At 39.3% G+C, this 25,549-nt stretch overlaps 1 protein-coding gene across 1 annotated transcript in view; it reads left to right on the top strand.

The window, feature by feature from the left end:
- FEZ2 (fasciculation and elongation protein zeta 2) overlaps nucleotides 1-13,730 on the top strand; it is a gene marked incomplete at its 5' end in the record, with an annotated part of 25,433 nt that extends 11,703 nt beyond the window's left edge. The window contains 3 exons of the mRNA XM_010178333.1: nucleotides 5,762-5,837; nucleotides 7,944-8,009; nucleotides 13,348-13,730. Of these exons, the coding sequence (XP_010176635.1) occupies nucleotides 5,762-5,837; nucleotides 7,944-8,009; nucleotides 13,348-13,364 (159 nt within the window). The remainder of the gene's footprint in view (nucleotides 1-5,761; nucleotides 5,838-7,943; nucleotides 8,010-13,347) is intronic.
- Between the last annotated feature and the right edge of the window lie 11,819 nt (nucleotides 13,731-25,549).

Here is a 25,549-nt window from a genome sequence, read left to right as displayed (position 1 = left end):
CTTGGGACTCTGATCAGCCTGTAGTCTCTCTCTCTCCTCAGCAGCTTGAGACAGTCAGGACTTGGTATCCTGATGCACTGAAATAATAACCTTTCTTACCCCAGACTAAAATTCTGGTTTGGCATTTTGCATGCTTCGAATACATTGCATGTCTGTAAAAAACTAATATCCAGTCGAAGCATATGTATCAAGTTAGACACAACATTTCAGCCTTCAGCATTAAAGACTTGGGTAGTATCCCCAACAGGAAAAGGGGTTTGTTTTCTTATTTCTTCAAAAGTTCAGATCTGATATGTCTAAAAACAGACTAGCATCTGGAAAATGCATGGATTCTATTGTGTATCTTTTTGCCTTTGAACACCACATGATGTTAAAAGCGGCCAAATGTGTGCAATTGCAGGTTACTGATATAACATACATAAGCCCTAGGCAAGTTTGTGTCTTTTCATTGACTGTTTAAATGTTGAAATGTATAGCACAGAGACCCAGCTTCAGCCCACATCACTGTGGATATTACATACACCAAAGTACCAAGATTCTTACACTTCATTTCAAAATAATACTTAATTGTACTATGTATTTTGTTAAATGCATTCTACATTTTGGTAAAGCATTAATGCTTATGCTATTGTTTAAGCTACCAGAATATTGGTATTTCAAACTATTTAATGAATACCCACATGTTACAGTTTATGCAATTGTGTCAGAGGTGTGTGTTAGTTTTTTGGGTTTTTTTTTTTCCTGGTGAGATGTCCTTTGGGGCAGTAAGCTGCCTGGTAGTTCAGAAGTAATGGCTGATTAGGCTTTTGTCTGGAAAATGACTGAAGTATCCTGCAGAGGAGTTAATGATGTAAAACAATTCTTCTCAAGTCATTCCTGAATCATGAGGTTAGAAATCATGGACCTGCTCTCTCTCTAGCAAGGTGTATTTATGACAGTTCATGAATACATAGATCCAGCTATTTGCCCCCAGCTTTGGGGACACACGGGTAGAGCTTACCTGACAACTCAGCTGTGCTGGTTTTTTTCTTTGCTATATTTACCATTTAATAATAAATTACAGCTATTTGCAAGTATCCTTAGCTATTTTAAATATCATGTATTTTCATAAAGTGAATGTATTTAATTATGCCAGCCTCTCTTATTTTTGGTTAAAAGACTTTTTATATGCATGTCTATTCAAATACACATTGTCTTCTTTGGCTGCCTCCTAACTTTCTGGATATGAGTAGCATAATAATGTATTAACAATAACACTGATTGGATAACTCCTCCAGTCATTTTTTGAGTTAGTTTACTAATGTTATTTTTCATGTTGATCACACTTTTCCCCTGATTTGTCTCATACCATATCCTTGTCACCAGGGTTATGGTTTTATTGGTTTTTTTCCCTTCCTGTATCATAAAGCCAATCATGGAAATAAGAATAACGTAAAATGAAAAGTAGAGGACCAGCTCTTTCCTGATGTAGTCCTGGAAATCCATTTTTTGTGGCATTTCTTTTTTGTTTGGGGTTTGTTTGTTTTTTGTCAGATTACCAACCCGTGGCCCTGCTTCTAAAATATTGGTGCCATCTTCTTATTGCACCAAGTTGCAAAGTAAAAAAAGTATTAGATGCTCGGTTGCTTAGTGCTGCTCTCAGAATATTAAATTGTTTTTTTCAGGGTATATTGTCATTATAAACTCATGTTCAGATGTTAGCAGGGAGGAGTTAGTTACCAATCTGGAGTTGTGCTCCAAAAGAAATGCAAGGACAGACAATGTTTTGGGTGCTTTAGAAGGCAAAAGTTCATCCACATAAAGTCATAGCGTAAAGTTAATGACAAGTTTGTACAGGTGTCTCAGAATTCTTTTCAGTCTTTAATTTTTAATGGTATTTACCATCTTTACTATCTTCTGGGTACTGTTACACTGACAGTAGGTGCTTTCCTTTTTAAAATTCAATTATTTTTTGTATGTGTGAGACATAAGTTAAAATGACTTGGAATTTTTCAGCATTTAAAGAGAAATTTCCATTGAAAACTACCCATTCCCATCTGATAATGCAGTTGGAAAAAGCCACCAACTGCATAAAAGCCATTTAAATGTTGTAGCTCTTTCTGTGATTACATTTCCATAAGGAATTTCCAAATAGTTGTCTTCATTTTGCTTTTTAGGCATGTCGAACGCTTTTTATGGGTGGTTACAAATTGTAGTGTAATTGTTGCTTATCAGATTGTCAGCTCTGTTTCAAAAATTTAGAGTTTGCAGTAGACTTAAAAGTTGTGCATGTCACTAAGTGACACTTCAGTAATTGTCTTTCCTTTTCATAATACATTATTGTGGTTGGTTGACCCTGGCTGGATGCCAGATGCTCACCAAAGCCCACTCTGTCACTCCCCCTCCTCAGCTGGACAGGAGGGAGAAAATATAACAAAAGGCTCGTGGGTTGAGATAAGGACAGAGAGAGATAACTCACCAGTTACTGGCACGGGCAAAACAGGCTCAACTTGGGGGGAAAAAACAAGTTTTAATTTATTACCAATCAGACAAGAGGATAATGAGAAGTAAGACCAAATCTTAAAACACCTCCCCCACCCCTCCTTTCTTCCCAGGCTTAACTTTTCTCCTGATTTCCACCTCAACCCCTCCAGCAGCACAGGGGGACAGAGAATAGGCTTGGACTCGGTTCATCACATGTTTCTGCTGCTCCTTCTTCCTCAGGAGGAGGACTCCTTCCCCTGCACCAGCGTGGGGTCCCTCTCACGGGAGACAGTCCTCCACGAACTTCTCCAACGTGAGTCCTTCCCATGACTGACAGTTCTTCATGAACTGCTCCAGCCTGGGTCCTTTCCATGGTGTACAGTCCTTCAGGGACAGACTGCTCCAGCACGGGTCCCCCATGGGGCCACAGGTCCTGACAGGAACCTGCTCTGGCGTGGGCTCCTCTCTCCATGGGCCACAGGTCCTGACAGGAACTTGCTCCAGTGTGGGCTTCCCATGGGGTCACAGCCTTCTTCAGGCATCCACCTGTTCCAGCATGGGGTCCTCCACGGGCTACAGGTGGTCATCTGTTCCACCATGGACCTCCATGGGCTGCAAGGGATCAGCCTGCCTCACCATGGTCTTCACCACAAGTTGCGGGGAACTCTGCTCTGGTGCCGGAGCACCTCCTCCCCCTCCTTCTTCACTGACCTTGGTGTCTGCAGAGTTGTTTCTCTCACATCTTCTTCCTCCTCTTTCTCACTGCAAAGTGTGCAGCTTTTTTTTTTTTTTCTCTTCCCCTTTTTTTTTTTATTTATGTTCTCCCAGAGGCGTTACTGATGGGCTCGGCCTTGGCCAGTGGTGGGTCTGTCTTGGAACTGGCTGGCATTCAGAAGCCACCCCTATGCCCTCCCCCCTGCTGCCAAAACCTTGCCAGGCAAACAAATACAATTATGCTTCACACAGCAATTCAGGGAATGAGTTTTAATAGTACTGTTAGAGACTTACTGTTAACAGCAGTAAAGTGTTGATGAGAAAAACAAGATTATTTCTGGAAACTAAGAAAGATTTTTCTTTTTCTTAACTATTGTTGTTATAAAGGAAAATTGAAAGGTGGAGTTTACAGGAGAAGGAAAAATTGGAATATTGGTATTTGGTCCAGTGAAGTATGTCCTAGTAAGTCATTGTCTAGGTAATGGGTAGAATACCACGTAGTTCTGAAGGCTGGAAATGACAGCCTGGGGTCAGATTTCGGAGTTAGTAGACTATCTACTTCAGTCTCTGCCATTTGCAGATTTAACAGCCTTGTATCTAGCTGTTGATTGCAGTAATCTTAGTAAGAGTGCATTTCTCTAATGATACCTGTTGGTTACATCTGCTGGAAAAGAAATTGAAAATAGACCACTTCCTAAGAAGCATTGCTTACTTTCCTCTGCTGTGCAAAGTGGATGTGAGAAAAAGCAAAAGGAAAAAGGAAGGAGAACGGTGCCCGGTGTTTGCATAAGGTCTTCTTGAGGAATCAGTGCATCCCGTACAGTGGGTCCCCTCAGGTAACACAGAACTGAGGCCGTTTGGCATTTGGGCAGAGGTTATGGTCAGGCATGAGGTGCACAATCCCACTCTAAACATGGCAATGGTTACAGCTGCGTTTGTCAACACTGAATCCCCTTCTGCAAAGTGAACCTCCTCACCAGAGTCTGAGTTAGACTTGACTCTTGCTGAAGTGCAGCTACTGGGAGAGAAGGAGACCTTGTCTATAATGTGTTTTCTGATCGTTACATGGAGACCCACATATATCTCAAGTTGAATGAGAAAGAGAGGATTGCTTTGCCTACTGCTTTGTAGCTATTAACCCAGAATAATGTTCATGTTAAATTCTTAAAAATTGAATTGGAGAAGTTCAGGAAGCTTTTTCATTAGGGAAAATTCCAGCAATTTCAGTACTTCTTAAGTGCTGACCTCTTTAAGAAGAGTTTACATTCATATAGGCTGCAACGTAAGGTATGGCTTAAATGCATTTCTTAAAAGAACAACAAGGGTGCTTCAAGAATTTGAAAATAAATCTTGATTGCACTAGAGGTATGAAAATCCTGAAAGATTTAAGATGATTTTTGCTGTTTGGTTTTTGTTGGGGTTTTTTTAGCTCACGAGAATTAAATATTTCAGTAAAGACTAAACAGAACAAAAGCGGACTTGTTTTGAAACAATTTGTTAGCACACTTGACTATTAAAACTGAGAATTTAAATCAAAATCGAAATGGTGGGCTCCTACGTTTAATTAGGCTTGCTCTGTTCCTCTGGTTGGAAGTGTCTGTTTTCGTTTTCAGCTAACTGTAGGGCAGCCTCCTTTTCCTTGCACAGAGGACTGTAGATCACCTTTGGAGCTGGGACTGGGCAATGCTCTTCCATCTGTCAATATCCTTGGAAAGTTTCACATTCTTAGTAAGAGTTAACCAGTCACTGAGGAAACCCTGCGACTGTTTTGAGGTTCTTCAAACAGTATATGCTGAGTTTGAAGATATTGGGGGGGGGGACGGGGGACACACGGATGACCAACTTGTTAGCACACATCTACAAACCTGAACACTTCACTTAAGGCACCACCACAGCCTGTATCAGTTGTGGTCTGGAATTGTCTAAAAAGCTGACTGTTACCAGTTTCACAAGTTATTTGAAGGTAACATCAACCTGGGAAGATTTTTTTTTTTTTTTTTTTTAGCTTCATGGGAAAAAAGAATTCTTTTCTGATTTTGGATACAACTGGTAACACTCACATGATATCTATACTGCCTTTTTTTTTTTTTAAGAGCATGTTTGAAAATTGTTCATCTGCATTTATAGTTTTATTGGAGGAGTGGTGGTGGGAAGGTTGTTCTTCTAGCTTTTATTTGTTTTCAAGAAGTATTTTAAGTAGATCAAGGACTTCTGGTTGACTTCTGGAGAGAGGAGAGGAAAGATTTTATTAAGGCCCTGAGGAAGAAACTTGGTGGAAAAACTTGTTAGTATAAACAGCTCGTATTTTTTTAAAATACTTTTTTTTAGTGTTTAGTTGCATGACTTCTAAGTGGTTGTGTAATTAAAAAACAAAACCAAAAAAGCAAAACTAGAAGTTGGCTTCTGTGATGAAAGCTTTGGGATAGGAAAGGTAGAATCCTTCTCTCTTGTGAAATGCACTCGTTTTGAAAAGCTTTTATTTGTAGCCAGCAATTTAAATTGCTACAGTTTTTGCAAAATAAAATGTAAGCAAAATAAATTGCATGAAAGGACTATAAAGTAACTCTTGTCTTTCATTTGACAGTATTTAACAACCGTCATTCCTTATGAGAAGAAAAATGGACCCCCATCTGTTGAAGATCTTCAAACATTAACTAAAAGTGAGCATATGAAGTTCCTCCTCTAATCCTTTCCTCTTGGTATTTCCAACTGTGGTTACTCAGAACCAATGAATCCATACAGTTATTTCTTCCCCTTTACCCTATGGCATGTATGTAAAGTTGCGTGATTTTTAACCATGAGTTTTGGTTCAGTTTTTACTTGTTTTTTGAGCCTTCATAGTATGTTTTTTTCCTAGCTGTTCTCTGAAACCCTGAAGGCTAGAAACTTGCATGTATCAGAAAGTGAAAGTTCTCACATTATTTCAACAGATGGGCCTTATGGAAAATACTACATGACATGGAATTTGGCAATGCTCTCTTATAGTACCTGATACACACCTGTTTGTTTAAACTTGTTGTGCTTTTATTGAGGTTATTGTAGTGACTTTCAAAAATTGGAATGGATGTTCAGACACTAATGAGTCAGTTGTATAATTATTACACTTGATTGCCTTTAAAATAGCCTGCTTTTCTCTGGTTCAGTTTTTGGTTTTGTTAATAATTAGGAAGTATAAACCACACAGAGTCTTGACAGTGCTTTGAATTCTCCTTTCTTCTCATCTTTTTAGACCAAATCCTCAAAATTATTTAGATGTTCTAAGTCCTCTGTTGTTTTTTAGGGTTTTTTTACCCTAATTTGTATGAAAAATAAGGTTATATTTTTAAAAGATTAATTATGAAGGTGGTTAAATCCAGCAGAGCATCTCTGGGAGTAAATGGCATTTCTTTCATTTGAGGTTTATAGGAACAGTTTAAAAATAGATGGTAGAGTGCATCAGTGTATTTGATCAGATCTCCATGCAGGGCTTTGGATCTAACTATTTCTCAAGGTACTTTGCAGCAACACAGGTCTGTGACTACACAAGCCTGTGATTCCACAGGTGACTGAGGGATGGAGTAAATGAAATGTCTAAGCAGGATTTAAATTTCCTTTCTTTTTCTGCAGTAGGCACCCTTAGCTGGTAATTCATAATTGTTCTGTGACAAATGGATTTTCCATTTTATATTTACTCCTGCAGAGAAATTTTATCCTTTTGCCATATTTAAATTTCACTTGAAAATATTCTCAAAAATTCACCATTAAGCAGAGAGAGGTTAAAGCCTCCTGAAAACATTTTGTGTTGGTTGATGGTTTAGTAACAAAATGTCTTGTACAAATGCCCTGTAATGAGTATTGACAGTATTGCCTTCTGTGGGCTGGTTGGAACTTGATCGTGTGACTTAGTTGCAGATTTCTGACTCACTGCTGTTGTTAAGGGAGACAGTAAAGCAAGTGTTTGGGGTTATTTGTTTCGTTTTGGCTTTTTTTTCAAAGCTGTGTGTTATTCTGTAATTATGAACACTAATGTGTTACTTTAAAAATTGAAATAAAACACTTGTTATATTTCAAGTTCAGAGTCTCATAAGAGGAGTTTGAAGTTTACGAAATAATGCTTGTTTATGGAGTAACAGACAAGCTTATATGTGTCAAGTTGAGCTTGTCCAAGTGTTTTTCCTTCTTCAGAAATATGCAAGGATGGACAATTTTGACTTGATAAAAGTCACAAAAAGGAAATTTGGGCATTATTCTAAGTTAATGTCAAATTCAATAATGTATTTAAGATTTTTGTAAGCTACTGTTGCTAATGTTCAGTATTTCAGGGAAACACAGCAGTGTTTCTCCAGAAAAGTGTCATTATTCTGTGATTCAGGTTGAAGAACAAGGAAGTAAATTAAGTAACGAAGCATACTTTTTTACCTAAGTTTTCCAACCTAACAGCAGTTGAATTTTAGTTTTGGATGTAGTGACTTTCTTTTGAAGACATTTTTTTTTTTATAGGGAAGAGATGGGTTTTTTGTTGTTATGACTGATGACATTTTACTGTAATAATTAACCACATAAAATGGGTCTCTTGCATCCCTCTGCTGTAGGGTTCAGTGAGAATTACACAAGTGAACGGTGGAGTTATGTTGTGTCTGGTTGTATCGTCTCATATTCCAGTTAAGAGCTTTCTTGTTTATCTGGTAGTAATATCCTTATGAGTAGTTGAAACAGCTTCATAGTATTTATTTTGAGAGTGTTCACTTTATGACTAAATGTCTTTTTTTTTTTTTTTCATGCTTTAGTCCTGCATGCCATGAAAGAGGATAGCGAGAAAGTGCCAAGCTTGTTAACAGACTATATTTTAAAGGGTGAGTATGTTTGTTATCAGGGATTTTTTAATTCTAAATTAACTTAATGTAAAAAGAGTAGTCCTACAGCATTCATGAATTATGTTGCCCTTCTGTCAAACACAGTTTGATATTCTCTTCTATTTTATCCAGTGTTTCTGAGCATACCGTTCATTAAAAAAAAGTGTTTGTTTTGTTTGTGACAGTATAATATAGCAAAGTGTATATTCAAATAGCTGAGGGGCATCAATCAGCAGGAGCAGAGCAGTCTGGCTTACAAAGTTAAATGGGTGTAGTCAAAAACTTGTGTTGTACAGGTTTTTCAGAATTGGAATTCAAACTAGCTATGGTGGTAGTGGATTTGGCAGATGAAGTGTATAGCTTCATTTTAAGTGTTACCCATGTAAAGATTTTTGTATTTCTTACACACACTTATAATCACTTTCATCTCACAGAGATTTGAAAGTAGTTTCAGGTTAAAGTTGTGGATGAAATTTGGTGTGCTGTTGCTTTAGAAAGTCTGAAAGGAGAGCCATGCAGTATCCTAGAAGCTCTGACAAACTTCCTGTCTGAAGAGGCTCATTTCTAAGTTTGATGCAGGGTTGCAGAACTACCACATACAATAAGAATGCAGAGATCCTTTCAGTTTATTCCTTTGATTGCTTCATTGTTTACTTACCCTTTCTGAAAAATCTTTCTTACTTTATACAGATGTATTTGCTTATGAGCTGAGAGCAGTTTAGGCTCAAGATCAAGGGAATTTTGATTGTGATGGCACTGAACTTTAGTTTTGTAAAGCAGACTCTTTGACTGAAGAGGATGAACTGTTGTCAATAATTAAAGCTGTTTGCTTTTTATCATAATACATCTGGTAGAAATTGATTGGAACAAATAGTGCTTTTTACAGTGTTTTCTTATTTTTAGACATAGCTATCCAGAAAAACTTTCAGATTACTAGGATACTGAGGAAAAAACTGGCTGCCTAGGGAAATCTTCTTCTGCATAGAAGGCTTATGAAAGTAAATAAGCTGAATATGACAGGATGATCTAGGAAGCTTGATACCGAGGTTCCCTCCTACCTCTGCCTCTGCCTGCTTGTGACTTGAAAATCACCAGCGATGTTCTATTAGCTAGATGCAACAATTACAAAAACTTCATGCTCACATTAAATGTGCTGAATCAAACAGGTCTTTTCATACAAGCACTGTGGTCTCTAAATTGTAAACCACAAATGACTGGCATATGAAAAGCAATCACTCACTCACATCACTCGTACTGAAAGGAAAAGGTGATTTCCCCTCAGCTACCATAATTTCATTACAGAACAGAACGAAGCCTTTCTCACCCTTGTTTGCACAACGACAAGCAGTCGTACAAGCTAGTAAGCACAGAATTTTACACTTCCTTTCAGTGTAGCCTTAACTAAACTTCATATTGCTATGTTTAGGTTATGTTAAATATTTATAACTTAGCTGACAGATATTGTTGATTCCTGTTGAAAAGTTACTTAGATTGTTTAGAATCAAGAGCTCAAGAAAAAAAAAATCAGGGAAAAGGTTATTCTAACAATTGCCAAAGTATTGTTGGCATAATGTGATGGCACAAATAAAATAAGAATGCTGTGAACATGGAAAGGTTAATGGAACCATAAGATTAAGCAGTTAATTGTTGATTTAACAAGATATCTTAGAAATCTTGCCAAATTCACTGATGTTCTGATAAAAAAAAAAAAAAGACAGTGAAATAAGTTTATATTTTCTCTGAATTTTGTGGTGTTTTGTAGAGGTGTCACCATCTTGAATATCTTGAACTAAATGCCAAAATAATTCAGAAATTTGTGAAAGACTACATTTGGATCATGTAGGAAGACATGCACAGACCCCCTCTGTGTGTGTGTTGTCTGATACTTGATATCTTCATTGAATAATGATTGAGTCAATTTGTTCTGGGAAGGCATTTTGGCCAGGAGCTGGAGCATAGGACTAGAACTTGAAGGGGAGTTCTGCACCCAGGTCTGCTATTGACCTGTGTAACCGTGGATCTTTCTTGAACTTTTTTTTCATAACCAGCTAATGCTTCTAAAATGCTAGAAGTAGAAATCCTCAGAACGTGGAATGTGCAAATGAAGTATAATAAAGAAATGAAAAAGTCCAGTGCAACTCTGTGCATTTCATGTTAGGAAAAAAGAAAACTCCATATGCATTTCTGAATAGGATTATTAGTTTTGAAGTTGTATCTCATGTTTGCTTCTTTAAAGCATCCTCTTTTTCCAATTTCTACTGCCCCCTTGTGTCCCGTAAAATGTTAAAAATATGCTTTTTTTTTTTCCAGTGATTAATTAGTTCTCCCCCAGATCTGTTCCACAGGCAATACCTCCTCAGAGGTAAGTATCCCAAAGCCAGACTAGGTACATACTCCATATAGCATCTTGTACAACGCAGTAACTACCTTCTCTTGTTTGTATTACTCTTGATGCAACCTGAATTATTTTCAAGGAGATTCTTTTCCTTTTGTGGGGTTTTGTTTCTTTTTACTTTTCAGTGAACATTTCCATCCTGAAGTTAGTAATAATGAAAGGGACTTGGTGATTTGCTTTGCAGGTATAATTGTATTTCTTCTCCCACCAGTGTATGATTCATATTTTGTTTTATAGATTTAGAATGAAAATAGGTGGTAATGTGAAATTGATAAGCATTTGCAATTGTGCTTACATTTTTCTGAATATATTTTAAATATATTAATATTGTTATTACATTTTTATCATTAGGGATCATGGGTGTCGGTCACTTTTCCCAACTAACAAGTGATAGGATGAGGGGAAACTGCATCAGGTTGCGCCAGGGGAGGTTTACATTGGATATTAAGAAAAATTGCTTCACTGAAAGGGTTATCAAGCACTGGAACAGGCTGCCCAGGGAAGTGATGGAGTCACCAGCCCTGGAGGTACTTAAAAGATCTGTAGATGTGGCACCTAGGGATGTGGTTTAGTGGTGGACTTGGCTGTGTCAGATTTGCAATTGGACTGGATGATCTTAAGGGTCTTTTCCAACCTAAATGATTCTATGAAATAGAAACAGATTTGGAGGAGAGCGGGGAACGTATTTGCTGACAGGTAAAGAAATAGCAAGCCAACACTATGAAATTCTTGATCTTAGAAGTCAAACTTCTGGACTGCAGTTAGCAGTTTAGTAAGCTCACTCTATAAATGCTGTTGGTGCTCATCTTCCTGCTAGTCTTTTTTGATGGCTTAACAAATATAATGTGGTTTAAAACATTGTGTTTGTTTCCATTTAAAGACTTAGACGAGCAAGCGAGCAGCCGTTTCTTGTGCACCAGTTAAGCTGTAAAGCAGGGAGCACAGATGGAGATATTTTTGTCGTATCTTGTAGCTGCATTGTTTTTAGGTGTTGCAACAAGAAGTACCACCATGTTCTCAGAGGAAAGCATATTCATATTGACTATACCCATTGAATTATTCTTTTTTAGAGAAGCTTTCAGTCTTTCCTCTTGCATGTGTAATATAATGACTTTCTGCATTATGATTTACTTGCCAAGTACAATAATGCAACAAGTAGTAGCATCTGTAGTCCTTGAAGTATGTAAGTTCAGGTTGCTTTCTGAAGAAAATGCCTTTGTGCAGTCATGTTGTCTTGTGTCTTCAGCTTCACAAATAATAGTTGCCAACTCCAACCCCACAAGACAGAAGGAAGGGTTGCAGGAATAACCACATTTCTCAAATACTGTAGGGAACTGCATCCAGGTAGAAGGACTGAAACCACTGTTTTTATTGAGCTGAAGGCAATTGGCTTTTCAAAGCCAACATCCAGTTGGCCAGATAGAATTTATGTATTCACATACCAGTGAATGCACTTAGAGTAGCTTGTATCAGTTTGAGGGCATGAGGGCAGAGGAGCAGTATGGTAAGGACCTGCTCGAATGGAGTTCACTGCAGATTTAAAGTAGGAACTGAGGAAGGCATGGTGGGAAGGGAATTACCTACTTTTGTTGCTGTGAGGGTAAAGAGGAATATCTGAGGAAATCTGCTGAAAGCAAGGGTTCTTTAATTTAGCTACTTATGGAACAAATCAATAAAATATATGAGCCTGGAGATATACACAGAATCAAAATATTAGGGATAAGTTGTCTGGTACCACATCTAGACACATCCTTTCAAAATTATTAGTTTTTACTTCCAGTTTTTACAAAACTTGAAGATTTCACTTAATGTAATGGGGTAATTTTTTTATGTAACATACTGCCAGTATGATACACAAACTGAATAGATCATTCTCTGTACCCCTGCAAGGTTAATCTTTTTTTTTTCTTTCTTAATTCAAGCACACATAAAAGTGTAAATAACTGTGACATTCTTAAAACATAACTATTACATATAACAATATGTAAGTATGTATTTATAGCTGAAATAAATGCCTTCACAATCAGATCTATCCTTACAGTAAAGTGTTTTAAGATGTATTTATTGCTAAGCTTTGTGTTCTTTTCCAGTTGTCCTTAAACAGTAATAGTGACATAAAAATACAGTGCTAAAAATAATATGCTATGCATTACTACTGAGTAAAATGCATGGATTATGTCTAGTATTATTTTCTTTTAGGCTCTGTTTGAGTGTAGATGTCATGAAAGCAGAATCATTTTCTATCTTTCAGCTTGCTTTGCTATTTCATAATTGATCTTTCAAGCTTCTAGTAAAGGCTTAAAAAACCCAAGTTTTTTGTTTTAATAAAGCAAGAATTTATGCCTTGTTCTATTTTTAAACTATGCAAGTATTTCAGATAACAAGAACTTTTTTCTTTTTTGCCTTTGAAGTTTTTGCTTAATTGTTATACCTGACTTCTTTATTTGCTTTTGTGTTGTGCTAGCACTGGTTTGAAAGCTGGATTGCTCTGAGGTTTGTGTCTTACATGTGAAACAGGAATGAGAAACACGTGAAGGACATGTCTTATCTTCCCACTGTGTGATTCAAGTGCACGCACCAGAATTAGAAAGTAGAGTTAGAATCTCACATTATCAGTGCATATGTTTAAAATATAACTGCATGCATCACCTTTTATTTAATGCTCTGCTTTCTAATAGAACACCTCAAAAAGCACTGTTTAAGACATGACCTTTAGTTAACTCATTTCTGGGTAATATTAGTTAAAGATAGTGGGTTGTGTCACTTAATTATCTTTTGAGAAGAGGATGATATCTTAATTGCCAGTTTCAGCTGATTTCTAGATTTTAATGTGTTACTGAGAGGGTAGAATTCAACATTTAAGTATTTTAGTATACACAATACATTTTTATACAGACTGATTTCACTCATGTTTATCAGTATGTATTTGTGATTCTTTTGCAGTTCTGTGTCCTACGTGAAGAGGGCTGCCTCTCAGAATTAACCATGCTCCTTCATGCGATGAGAAGCTTTCTGTGGATATAACTCAGTATTTTTTCATTTGGCACTATACCTAAACCAGTTTGCATTTACCTCCCCTGTATGTGCGTGGATTTTCTGATCCTACAGTAAGTCTTCTGGGCATGACAACTCACCCATTTTAACTTAATAGTGCAATGAACTGGAGCAGGGAATGAACATTGTACAGTTTTACTCACATTGTTCTGGCTTTTTAAAGTCTATTTTTACATTGTATAGCATGTAGTAAATCCTCCTGCACATTTTGTAGTTGGAAGGAGAAGTAAAATTTCAATAGTGTAAATAAAACAAGCCTAGTTTTAGGGAATGCATATTTAAAAGCATACTTAGTTCCTATAGCAGAGATCCAAAAAAGATCATAGTCAGGCTTGGACTAAAAGATTCAAGTGAGTTCTCCAGGAAGCACTCCGGAACAGTGTTGGTGGAAGTCAGCATTCGACAATTCTTTTAAAATGGTAACTTTGATTGAACTGTACAACAGTATTGTTCATACAGTGAACAAATCCAGATTCTTTGATGGTTTGGCATAAGTAATTGGTGTGTTACCTATCCTTGTTACCTAACACAAACATCTGAGTAATGTAGTATTTCATATTTGTTTTTATTTTAATTACTAATATTTATGTGGCTTAGATATTATCCTGTATTGCTGCTATAATTTTCCTGTTTTTAACTGTTTGATCTTAATGAAAATGCTTTAGTGTATAAACATTTTTAAAAGCCCTATCTTTTTAAAAACACATGTACAGTTTGAAAAACTTGCACCTGGGTTCTAAGTTAGTATTACATTGAGACATTGGTTGTTGTGTATCTCTGAATTTTACTACAAATCTCTCTTGTAAATTGTATGCACTGACTCCTCTCTGGTGATGTATCTGCATTCAAACAGATGAGAATGTATTTTACAAATCTTGTAAAAGAAACATACCCCATAATCTCAACAGTAAATACTTGTCACAAATAATTTTGCCAGTCTTAAAGATTAAATTGGCCTATGAGGAGTACTAATAAAAATAAAGGAACTATTTTCTAGGTTGAATTCATATTGATTTCACACCCGGATTTATATGGTGTATATGTAAAGGCACTGGAAGATAAGGTTCTAAAGAGAGAAATGTGTTTTCTTCAAACAGTTCTTTTCCATTTAAAGTCTTCAGTCTTTTTGTTAGTTGAGAAGACATTTGCTCCTGAATACCTTGTGTCACTTTGTTAATACTCATTTTATCATCATCACCAAATACTCATTTTCATCAGTAAAACACATTCAGTTTGAAAATAGTTCTCAGAATGCTTTCTCGTTTTTTCTGAAGGCCTCAATATTTTTGTCTTTCGTGCCTTTTTCAGTTGGTGAAGTTTTCAGCTTAAAATTCTTTCCTCCTCTCTCTCCCCCAAGCTGACCACCAATGGTTACTTGCCAGCCTACTCAGGAATAATAGATCCTCTGCATAAGTGTGTCATATGTGAGGAAAGCTTTTTTTGTTGCTTTATTCTACTTCATTTTTGGTTTCTGTAACAAGAAAGCTGTCATTTATTTCTCTGGGTGATGTGTTACTCATTCTGGCATGCTTTTTCTATAGAAACATTTGATGATGACTATTGATGCCTGGAAATTGGCAAAGAGGACTACCCTGCTTTGCTTCATTTTTTAAAAAAGATGTACATGTTGTGAAACACACCACGGCTCCAAATGAGATCTATGCAGAAATGTTTCAATCTATTTTTGAGGTTCAAGGTGACAATATGAAACAAACAAACAAAAAAAACTTTTTACAAAATTTGTGGTGTTAGTTGTAGCAAATCTTGGATGACTGAAAAGTCACAAAATACTAACAGTAGTAAAACTTGAAAGAAAACCCAACAGTAAAGATCAGAAACAGCTTTAGTGAGCTAAGCATCTGATTGGGTATATTATGCCTCTCATCAGACTAAACAAGATTTCATTGTGAAAAGTACCTGTTTACCATGTATGTAGAATCCTGGCATTAAACAACAGCTGCCAAAGGTGGCAAATATTATCTATATACCTGTATATGTACATAAAAATAGATCTCAAAACATAGGAATAAAAAGAACCATGCAAATATACTTTTCTCCTGAGTTCTATGTACTTCATATTCTCCATTATGCATCCTTTTTCCAGATGCAGTATTGAATCTTGCATTCTTTCAGGGAGCTGGATTCCATTATTCTTTTTAGTTTTAGCATGTGATAGCCGTAAACGGCCACCCCAGAACAGTTGCTGACAAATACCCTAGAAGAGATTTGGTAAAAATACATTTTTACCAAAATGCATTCCATTTTTAATATGAAGAGTCCTGGAAGCAAAGTCTCTTTAAAATTTTTAATTTTAAGGAACTTAGGTTATTTGTATCACTTGTTTTAATTGTCTTTTTTTCCTTCCCCCCAATCTCCCCTTTTTTTTAAAAAAAAAAAAAATCCATTATTTTTTCTGGGTTTCAGCTATTTTGTTTGATACAAGGTTATTCAGTTGCTAGCTAGAGTAAAATTTGAAGTCAAAGACTGTCTGGACAGTATGTCAGAGGTGGTCAGGAATCCTAGAATTAGGTTTCTTGGTTAAGGAAAGAATCTTAAAAGCAATGTCAGGTCATTCCTGGTGACAGATTATGATTTAGCTGGTGTAGGTAATTGGTGATAAAGAACATCTGCTGTTGCCTGTGCCAGGTAATTGTAGCCTTCATCTTGGAGTGGTGGTTTTATTGCAGCAGTTCACATCATTGTTGCTTCCGGACGGGATTACCTGGGTGTCCTTTCTGCGCTCACGTCAGTGGGAACCTGCAGCCAGCCCAGAAACGGCCCTCTGCGCGCTCGGCAACAGTGTTGGTAACCAAGGTGTGTATCTCTGCACAGCATTGTTTGCAGCAGCTGCCTTCTCACTTCCAAGGGGGCAATTTAAGGTAAAGGTTTCAACTCCTGAAGGTGTAGATGGTGCAGAGCCTGTGTGGCAGGAAGCCTGCTTCTCCAGCTGTGGCAGCAGTGGGCAATGGAGACAGGCAGCTTGACCACTTGAAACAGCATCTACCCAATCCAGTTGGGAAGGGCCTAGAAGCAAAGCTTTCTAGTCAAATGTTCTCAGCTCTGATGCACCCAAGCCTGAACTTACTGACCCGACTCATCATTCTGCAGAGTGTATCTTTCTTTTGGGCGATGGGGCTCTATTGTAACAGTAACAGAATCCCTTTGTGTTTGGAACTATTTTCTGATACAGATATCAATCCTCACTTTTAAAACTTCTCATGAGCAGCCTCCAGGTTATCACTGGATATAAAGTCATTCCAGAAACCATAAAAACACTGTCATCCAGTAAAAAATGAAATCTCAGAACAAAATGTATCTTGAATCATGCCAGGTGGATTTGGTGTTCTGCTTCTCTTGGGGGCACAGCAGTGTTTATTTTAAGCCTAAAAAGAAAATCTCTGATTGTCATACAGGAAATCTGCCTGTTCTAATGCTAAGATAATACAGTTTCTTTTCAAGATGTCTGCAATTTTGCAGGTAGCAGTGAGTGCTAGGAGGGCTTTATACAGTGTGTCTAACGGTGGAGAAGTTCTAGATACCTTCCTTGCAGAGAGTCTCTTATCAGTGAAGAAGTAGAAGGAATGCTTTCATTTTTAAAGTGCTTTGTCCTTGCTGGTGAAATGAAATTCCTTTGCTCACCTTCTTTTGATCAGGACCTAACTCGGGACTTCTCGCATTTTTGTTTGTATGTATTGATCAGCAGTGGCTCTCTGGATTGGCTGATTGGTGTCCAGTCCTAACAATAACAGTTGAAGAAACTGTGTGAACTGAGAGAACTAGTTACTGAATTTTGTTGCTGTGTTTTGGTTTTCTCTCCTTTGTAATCTGCAAAAGTTGGATAGGAGCTTCTCTTTGCACTGGATGCTAATTTAAACAGAGCTCATAATTTTGTTGTTCATTTTCCAACCCGTCTTTGTGTTTGGGTTTTATGTTAACTTTATGTAATAAATATTAATTTTAATTTTATGTAGCATTGCATGCAAATTTATGAATTCAAGTACATGTTTCTTGGAAACAGCATGTTATAACTTAGGACAAATACAATGGGATGAAAACGTCAGCAAAGAAGATAAAGTGTTTGGATTTTCTTGATCAGGAAAATGTTTGAAAAATGCCCCAGTTTTTTTAAAACTATGGAAAGCAAATTCTGATCCTATATCTGTTTCTGTCAGTATGCAATCCTGCACAGTTCTATGGCTTGATGGTATTCAGGGGACTGACCAATTCAAAGAAAACAATCCAGATTTTCCCACTGACTGCATTTTTGGCCTTCAGGAATATTCCATTGCCCAGCTCAAGGCTGGCATACAGAAAGTTTTTCAAGTGGAATGGCAGCATTGCTGTTAAAATGTCAGTTCATTTTTATCTATAGACAAATCATTGACTGCTCCCAGTAAAGTTTCTTCTGCTTGTATTGTCTTCACAGGAAAACTAACCATGCGAAGTAAGTCTCATATAGATCATGCATTATCTGCATATTTTGGAATCCGGGGTTGGAAAATTCCCAAATAAGCATGGCAGTCCCTCAAAATACCTTACAGCTATTTAATCACGAAAAAACATCTCCGCAGTATTACCTGCATTTCCTCTTTCCAGCCTGAGGGTTAGAAATTGTCCTTGAGATAAATTTGAAAAAGACAAATACAGAACCTCTGTCACTTTCAGTTCCAGAAGTTGTTGATGGTGTCTCCTAGTGATAACATGAAAATAGTTGAATAGAGAGCTGTTTCCTTCTACGTGCACCTGTCATTGATGCATGGAGGGAACAGTCATATCAACCTGCTTTAAACCTCATTGTCACCAGAACCAGTGAGCTTTTGGCTAAAATTGAACAATTGCTTCCTCTAAATGCATATCTGAGATTGTAAAATATCAAGCACTAGAAGGCTTCACTTTGCATTCGGTGCAGTACGTGATTCCCTTGAACATTCTGACATTGAAGCACAATGTGGCACTGCAGTTTCCTTTTACATCAGACAGCACAAGAGCAAGTTGTGCTACATAAACACTTGGTACTGAAGGAGAGTCTTGCAGAAGTGGTGACCGCCTCAGTAGGACAGGACCCTTGCAATCCTTAAGATTTCTATAGGGCATTTCAGCCATGAAGGATGGACAGGGGCGTCTTTTTTCCTGTTTCTGTAAACATTGCTTTTCTAGCGCCTGGCAAATTTTTGTACTGCTCTGAACTGACTTCAGAGATTGAAGTATGACACTGGTGGCTTAGAACAGTAAGTATTGAAATTTGGGAATTTGGGGTAAAAATCAAGTGAAATCCTATAGTCTTCAGGGTAATTTTAAGAGCACAGTGTCCAATCATGCATGTTTGGGTTGGCAAACTTCATGATTATTCTTTGTCATGTACCCTTTGAGATAAACCGATAGTGACATTTTCTTTTGAAGTGTTGATCAGTGGCTCTGTTTGGTGCCTACAGATGATTCTGCACCCTAACAAATGGTTCCCAGAACAAAGTTTACCTATGTAGCCAGATTTTTTTTCAAAGGAAAGCCTATTTAAATAAACAAGTGTCTCAAGAACAAAGAATGGATTTCAATGCACTTTCCATTAGTATTATCCCTAAACAATTCCCAAGCAAGTTTCAGTTGTTGAAGCAGTACTAGGAACATGAGAATGATACCATGCAGGCCACAGGCCATACCTTTAGCATTCTCTTGTAGAAACTTTATTTCCTGGAACAGAGAAACTGTTCCCTTCTCACAGCTGAAAGCTATGACAGAGTTTGGACATCACGAGGTGTTGGAAGGTCAGGAGACAACTGTGATGGATGGACCTCAGAAGGTAAGTTTCAATGTACTCAGTATGACCTACAGCAATGACTTACCGAATCAGATGATGGGAGCAGCAGGACCAACTGGAAGGTCTTCATTGCTTCTTTTTGACAGCCTTTTGTTTCCTGGGCAGGGCAGAGTCCCGCAGTGGCCAACTTCCCTGCCTCTGCCCGTGTTCCTTTCCACGAGGCGTTCCTGCTCCTGCCCTTGTCTGTGCTGCCGCCCTTGCCCCTATGTCTGAGGCTATCTCCATGGTAAGCCTTGCTCCCTGCCTCAGTAAGAGGAACATCATGGGCCCACTATCTTCTCCCTCCTACTCCAAACCAATGTTTTTTCCTTTCCCCCTTTCCCAGCCTGGCAGCTCTTCATTTGTGTTACCAGCTATAAGCCCCTTCTCCCTTTTACCCCACACAACTTAAGTAGCTAAGACTCGTATCTTTGAAGAGGAGAAATTCATGGTGGAGCTGGGTGTTGAAGAAATTGTGTCCGAGTAAGTAAAGAAGTGTATCAGAGACTGAGCAAGTATGTGTTGGGGTGCTGACAACACGGAGGGCAAAGAAGGCGTTGCAGGGCTGGCTGGCTGTGGTGGGGCTGCTGGCACAGAGAAGCACTGTCAGAGGCAGCTGCTGACACAGTGGGGGTGAGGCTGATGGGCAGAAACACAGTCTGGCTGCCTGGCTGCAGCAAGCCATTGAGTACTGAGCCCAGAAGAAGGGAAGGGGCTGTTGAGAAGAAGCAAGTCTGGGTGAGAGAGGAGGTCATCCGTGCGTGACTTGGAGATTGAGTGTGAAACTCCCATTTTTTCTGCGTTGGTGTAGGTTGGTTTGTGGAGGCTGTTACAGTCTAATTCTCAGCTGGATATAGAGGGATTTTGTGGTTTTCCTGCCTGCTCTGTCATCATGTGCTAAGGGAAAAACAAGGCTGGGCTGCATGTGCACCTGTGGGGCACAGTCCTGCTGTGGCTTGTAATGGCTTCTCATCTTTGCAGACTTCACAGTTAGAGATGATGCATGGCATATCAGCCTTCCTAGTGTCTACCTTCTACTGGGGTCTTGGGCAGTGCAGGTGAAGTTAGAAGGAGGTAAGTGATATTTACTCTGCTGTGAATTGGACTTGGACCCCCACAGAACCTGTTATCTGCAGGGTGTCAGAGACTCTGCCCATACTCTGAAATTGGAGCATTTGCACTCTGGCATCAAAGGCAGGACTGGTACAGGTAACCTTGGTGCTTGTGAATTGATCCTGGTCGTATCTATGGGCTTGTATTATGAAAGAATGGGAGCCCATCTAGTTGCAGGAGGTGTAGGAGTCCTGCAAAGGTTGCTAAATAGTTCTGTGAATCCTTCAGTGTGTTGCTTCATGGCTTGTTCAACAAGTGGATGCAATTTTGCCTGTAAGACACATGTGAGTGTGGAGAGTGTCTTGCCAGAGAAGACCATGGGTGACTAGGTGCAAAGTCTCTCCAGGTCCACTCTGTCCCAGGGCCTGTTCCAAGAACGCAGGGCAGTCTTGCATAGGATACCAGTTAGTTTTCAGTCCCTGTGAAGTCTTTGGCTCTCTAACAAGAATACTGTTCTAGGTCTCAGTTGTGGTTGTTTTTGCCAGGGCCTGCAGAGTCTCAGGCCTCTTGAAGGCTCTGCTTCTCTCTGTTCCAGTCAGGTTTGGTGTCTCAGTCCCACATCATGTTTAGTCTGGGCCAAGGGTGAGATTTAGGTGCCACACCTCAATCGTTCTGGTCCCTTCTGCAAACGGTAGCTTCTCCAGGATTGTGTGATCACTGTAGCGTTTCGGGCTTCAAGTTTTGTTCAGGCTGGGATCTCTTAAACCTTCAGTCTGTCTGTTTCTGGAATCTTCAGCTCATTTGGAGTTAAACCATGTTGCTGTCAGTCTGCAAGTTCTCATATGTGTTCCTGGATGCCTGGATCCCCCAGCCATGTTATAGAAAACTGTATTTCTCCCCTAAAAGACTAAAACTGGGGACAAGATGTAAGAAATAGATTCTTGGAAAGCAACAGCCCATTAGTCACCCACTGGTTGATTTATATCCCCCCTGCCTTTAACTTCAGTGTTAGGAACAGTGCTATTGTGTTGTGTTTGGATGCAGTGTTAGCAGGGGGCTCACGTTACTTGGGCTATCTGATGGTTTTTCCAATAGAAGACACCAGTGAAGTTACCATCAGAAACAGGAACATCTTTATATTTATGTGTATTCTGGAACTGACAGTCTGGTATGGTTCGGGTTAGAGCTGGGTTAGGGTTAGTATTTCTGGAGTCAGACCACCAAATACTGCAGCACCTCTCCATTTAAAAAGGGGACGTGAGCCCCTTGTCATCTGGTCCTTACTTTCTGCTTAGGACAGTCATTTCTACTAGATCACTGTAATGGCCCAGGGCTTTTTAAAATCTGAAGTTTGTCGTTTACAGACGATTAGCTTTCCTTCTGTGGCATTTAAGAGTAATATGAGCTACGAAGAGTTCTTTCTAAAATGACGCCTTCAAAGGAATTTTTTTCTCTCTGGAGGGTGTCAGTCTGAAATATATGTGCCTGCCACAGGATGGCAGCAATCGGTCACCGCTGAAGCATCCTCTTTCAGGTCGAGTATTCCATTTCCAGATAAAGTCACACGATAAACTAACTATTCACACTGGATCACTCTGTGAAGATGATATGACAAACACAGGAAAGCTTTTGTGTATTCTTATTCATGATTAATGAAAACAATGTCTTACAAATTTCATTACAGTATGATAATTCACTTAACTACAAAAGCTGGCCCAGGGGATGAGCCTGGATACCTTATCATATAGTAGTTTGTATGGGAATTCATTCTTTGGGGGATTAAATACTGAGGGTGAGATATGGTATCTCTTTGGAATGCTCCATAGTGTGTACATATTTAATTCTTACCAAAATCTGAGGAGTTTACACCTTTAGGCCTGGGTTTTCAGTGCCTAAGGTGATCTAAAGAATGGATCACTGCAGTGTGACGGGGTCATGGCAGTGTGATGCCCAACTGTGATGTACCTTCAGTTTCTCCTGGAATTCAGTGCCTGTCTGATGGCATTCAGTGCCTGGAGCCAGTCAGTAGCATTTTAATGTCTATGTACATTTCCTTACAGCTGTCAACTCATCTGAAACAATAAACTGATTTTTACATCTAGGATGCCACTTATAGTCACCCAGGTTGGTTCTGTGGCCAATGTTATCAGCTGTGATCAGTGGGCTGCCCCAGTGTTGACTGGTAAAAGCACTGTATTCAGTAAGACTCTATGTAAAAACTGAAGGGGATTGAGAGCCTTTTCCATGTAAAGGATTTGGTTAAATTAAATTGTTCTTTAAAAGTCCTACTTTGTGAAAGCTGAGCCTTTTTGTTAGAAAATACAATTTTAAAAATCAGAAAGTGCAGGGGTACACCAGGGTTTGTAGCCAGCGAGCTCTCTGTCCTGACAGACGGTATGTCCTGCTGCCTCCAGCCAGGGGTCTGCATGTTGTGCATCCCCACCACTGCAGGTGTGTGTCCTAGCGCTGGAGTGCAGGGCCTGTCTCTCTCCCCCCAGGACTAACAAGGCTTACAAAGGTAAGTCACACTAATTGGGACAGTGCTGCTGAGAGGCTGTGTTAGGGCTGCTCACAGAACCAATGGGGGAAATAACCAGAGCTTCAGCCCTCTCTTCCTACCAGCTTGGGTAACTGCACTGACTCACAGGCTCCCTCAGTTGCTTCCCTCTTTTGGTCAGGGGGTGTGTTCATAAGTCTCCATCTTTCACTTTTTTTTCTTTTCTCCTTTAACTTGGAATATTTGTCAGGTGTCTCAGGTGCAGCCCCTCTGTGTGGGGTCAGAAAGGCAGGACACGTGTCAGTGGGGCAGAGCGCAGGAGGCAGGAGTGTGCAACACACGGCACGCCTGAGGTGAAGCAGCCACAGCTGGGAAACACAAAACAGCGGGAGATGTGTACTCTGGGGGGAAGGAAGGTACCTGATGCATAGGGAGCACCAGAGACCAGCAACTCTCCCAGGAGCATGTAAAAACAGGGGTGAAGCAGTCAGCAGTGTGGCTGATGTGAATGAAAGGGGGTGTGAGGAAGGCAAGTGACAGAGAAAGCATTGGACTTCAGGAGGCCAGACTTGGGTTGCTTCAGGCAGCTTGTAGGTGGGATCCTCAGCTTCACAATGACAGAGGTAGCAAAGTAGAAGAGTAACATGAAAGAATCTCAGCCTCAATGAGAAAAAAAAAATGCTATAAATTTCAAGTGTCTTGCTAATAGAATAAGCTTGTATGACTCAGTATGGAGATCCTAGTAACAGACAAGACATGAGACTCTCAAAGCTGTTAATAGCACTCTGGCAGGCAGACTTTCCTGGCTCCCTCTGCTAGCCCACAGAGCAATGTATTAATTGCTGCTCTGGAGCAGTCCACCAAAAATATGCTTGGTTTTTGTCCATTTTTTCCCCTGTACAGATGATGGAATATGTCCTGAATATCCTTGCCCAGCTGTTTGATGTCATGTCCCTTTGGAGTCTGAGAAGTCATTTTCAGTATTATTTGAAAGAAAATATCCTGAGACAGTGTAATACCAGGATGACACATTTTTGTATCACAGAGGTGGATAAGCTGAAGCTGTGCCAGAAATAGCACTGAGAGAAGAAGTGCTTCTGCTCCTCTTTACTGCAAAACCCTTTTTTGCCATGGTGTGGGACACAGACTCCTTCCCAGCATCAGCTGCATGTGATAGGGGTAGGTTGGGGCACATCCACATCTAAAGTGAAAGTATACTCTCTGGTAACTGGTGTGGATATGCTTGGCATCAGGAAACAAAACCACATGTGGAAAGCCCTGAGTGGGATAGATCTGGGCCATGCCTTTTCTATGATCATTGAAGGTGTCAGACCAGAGGTAGGATCAAGGACTTATTTATCAAAGCATACCTCCTCCTTATCCTTGAAGTTTTAGCAAGTGTGTGTAAGGAGAGGGAATAATTGAACTATTGGCAAGATCTATATTATCTTATATGGGATGCAGATTTAGGTTATAGATTTAAAGATTTAGGAGGCTAACTCTGAATTAGATGTGTTCAGACAGAGCTCTCCACTTGTCATTCCTGCAATGCCCATGCAGGATCCTGAGCTGTGTACTGTGTCACAGGGACAGTGTTGATCCCTCTGCTGTTCACACAGGTCAGAAGATTTTCATGCTTTGCTAACAGCTGGTTGCAGTCTTTGTACTCATCCATTCTCAGTCTCCTGCTGGCAGCAGCTTTTGTTCAGAAATTCCAAACAAGGTGAAAAATCTAACATTTCTGCAGAGAGCCATCTCGGCTGCCGTGCGGTGAATGACTTGCCTGGCTGTTTTGCTGCACAGAGAGAAGGAACCTCTTAGAGAACAGAGGCACAACCTTCTGTCTATGACTGATTGCTGTCGTTTTTGTGAGTTTGTCTCTGTCACTGGGAATAACCTGGATGCCTTTCAGTGTGACTTTATCTTGCCTCAAGGGGAAGTGAACGTTGCTTTATCATCAGCGTTTTCAAATCAAGAATTCTGCTATAAGGGGAAAAAAATTTGGCCAACTCTTTTAAGGATTCCCTGTGCTGGTGCATTTTCTTTTTATAATTGATCCAGCTAAAACCCAGGGCATGCTTGGCTGTAACCATAATGTGATGTTATGACATGATAAGCAAAGTTTAGTATTTTATTTATGGTGACAAAAGTAAATTTAAAGGTGAAACAAATTATTCAGGCCTGTCCTACAGACTGTTGGGGTTTTGCCATCGTGAGCCAGCTCTTGTATCTGTATGTATCACCCTGCCCTACCAAATGCAGGAATAGATAAATGTATAAAGGCACAGTTTTTATAATCCAGTTTATCTCTCTCAAATACTGTCCTGACTCATGGTTAATTACTTGCTTAAAGATGACTTTGAGGTGTCTAATGCATGGTCCAAGTGCAGTGAATGACCACAGGCTCTGTCGCGGAGAACAGCAATGGGGCACAGCTGGCTGTCCAGGTTTTTCTACCTCTAAACAGAGGACAAATCGAATTTAATGCACAAATACAGATTTTTATTTTTTTTTGAGCAGTGCGTGCAGGTGTGTTTTGAAGGGGTATGGTGACAGAACAGCTATGAAAAGCTATGGAAAGATGGAGAGGGTGCATGTCTTTTATGCAAGGAATAAAAGCTTTCAATGAGTGTTTGGGAGAATACTAGTAGTACTGCCACAGTATGGGTAACTCTACCAGCTCCTCTTTCCAACCAGGCTGTTAGAGGATCAGTTCTCACAGAATCACAGAATGTTGGGGATTTGAA

This window comes from Antrostomus carolinensis, unplaced genomic scaffold, assembly GCF_000700745.2.
Source record: "Antrostomus carolinensis isolate BGI_N321 unplaced genomic scaffold, ASM70074v2 scaffold20951, whole genome shotgun sequence".
Taxonomy (NCBI): Eukaryota; Metazoa; Chordata; class Aves; order Caprimulgiformes; family Caprimulgidae; genus Antrostomus; species Antrostomus carolinensis.
Note: the sequence above shows the minus strand (reverse complement) of the source record. Positions and strands in the feature narration are given on the sequence as shown.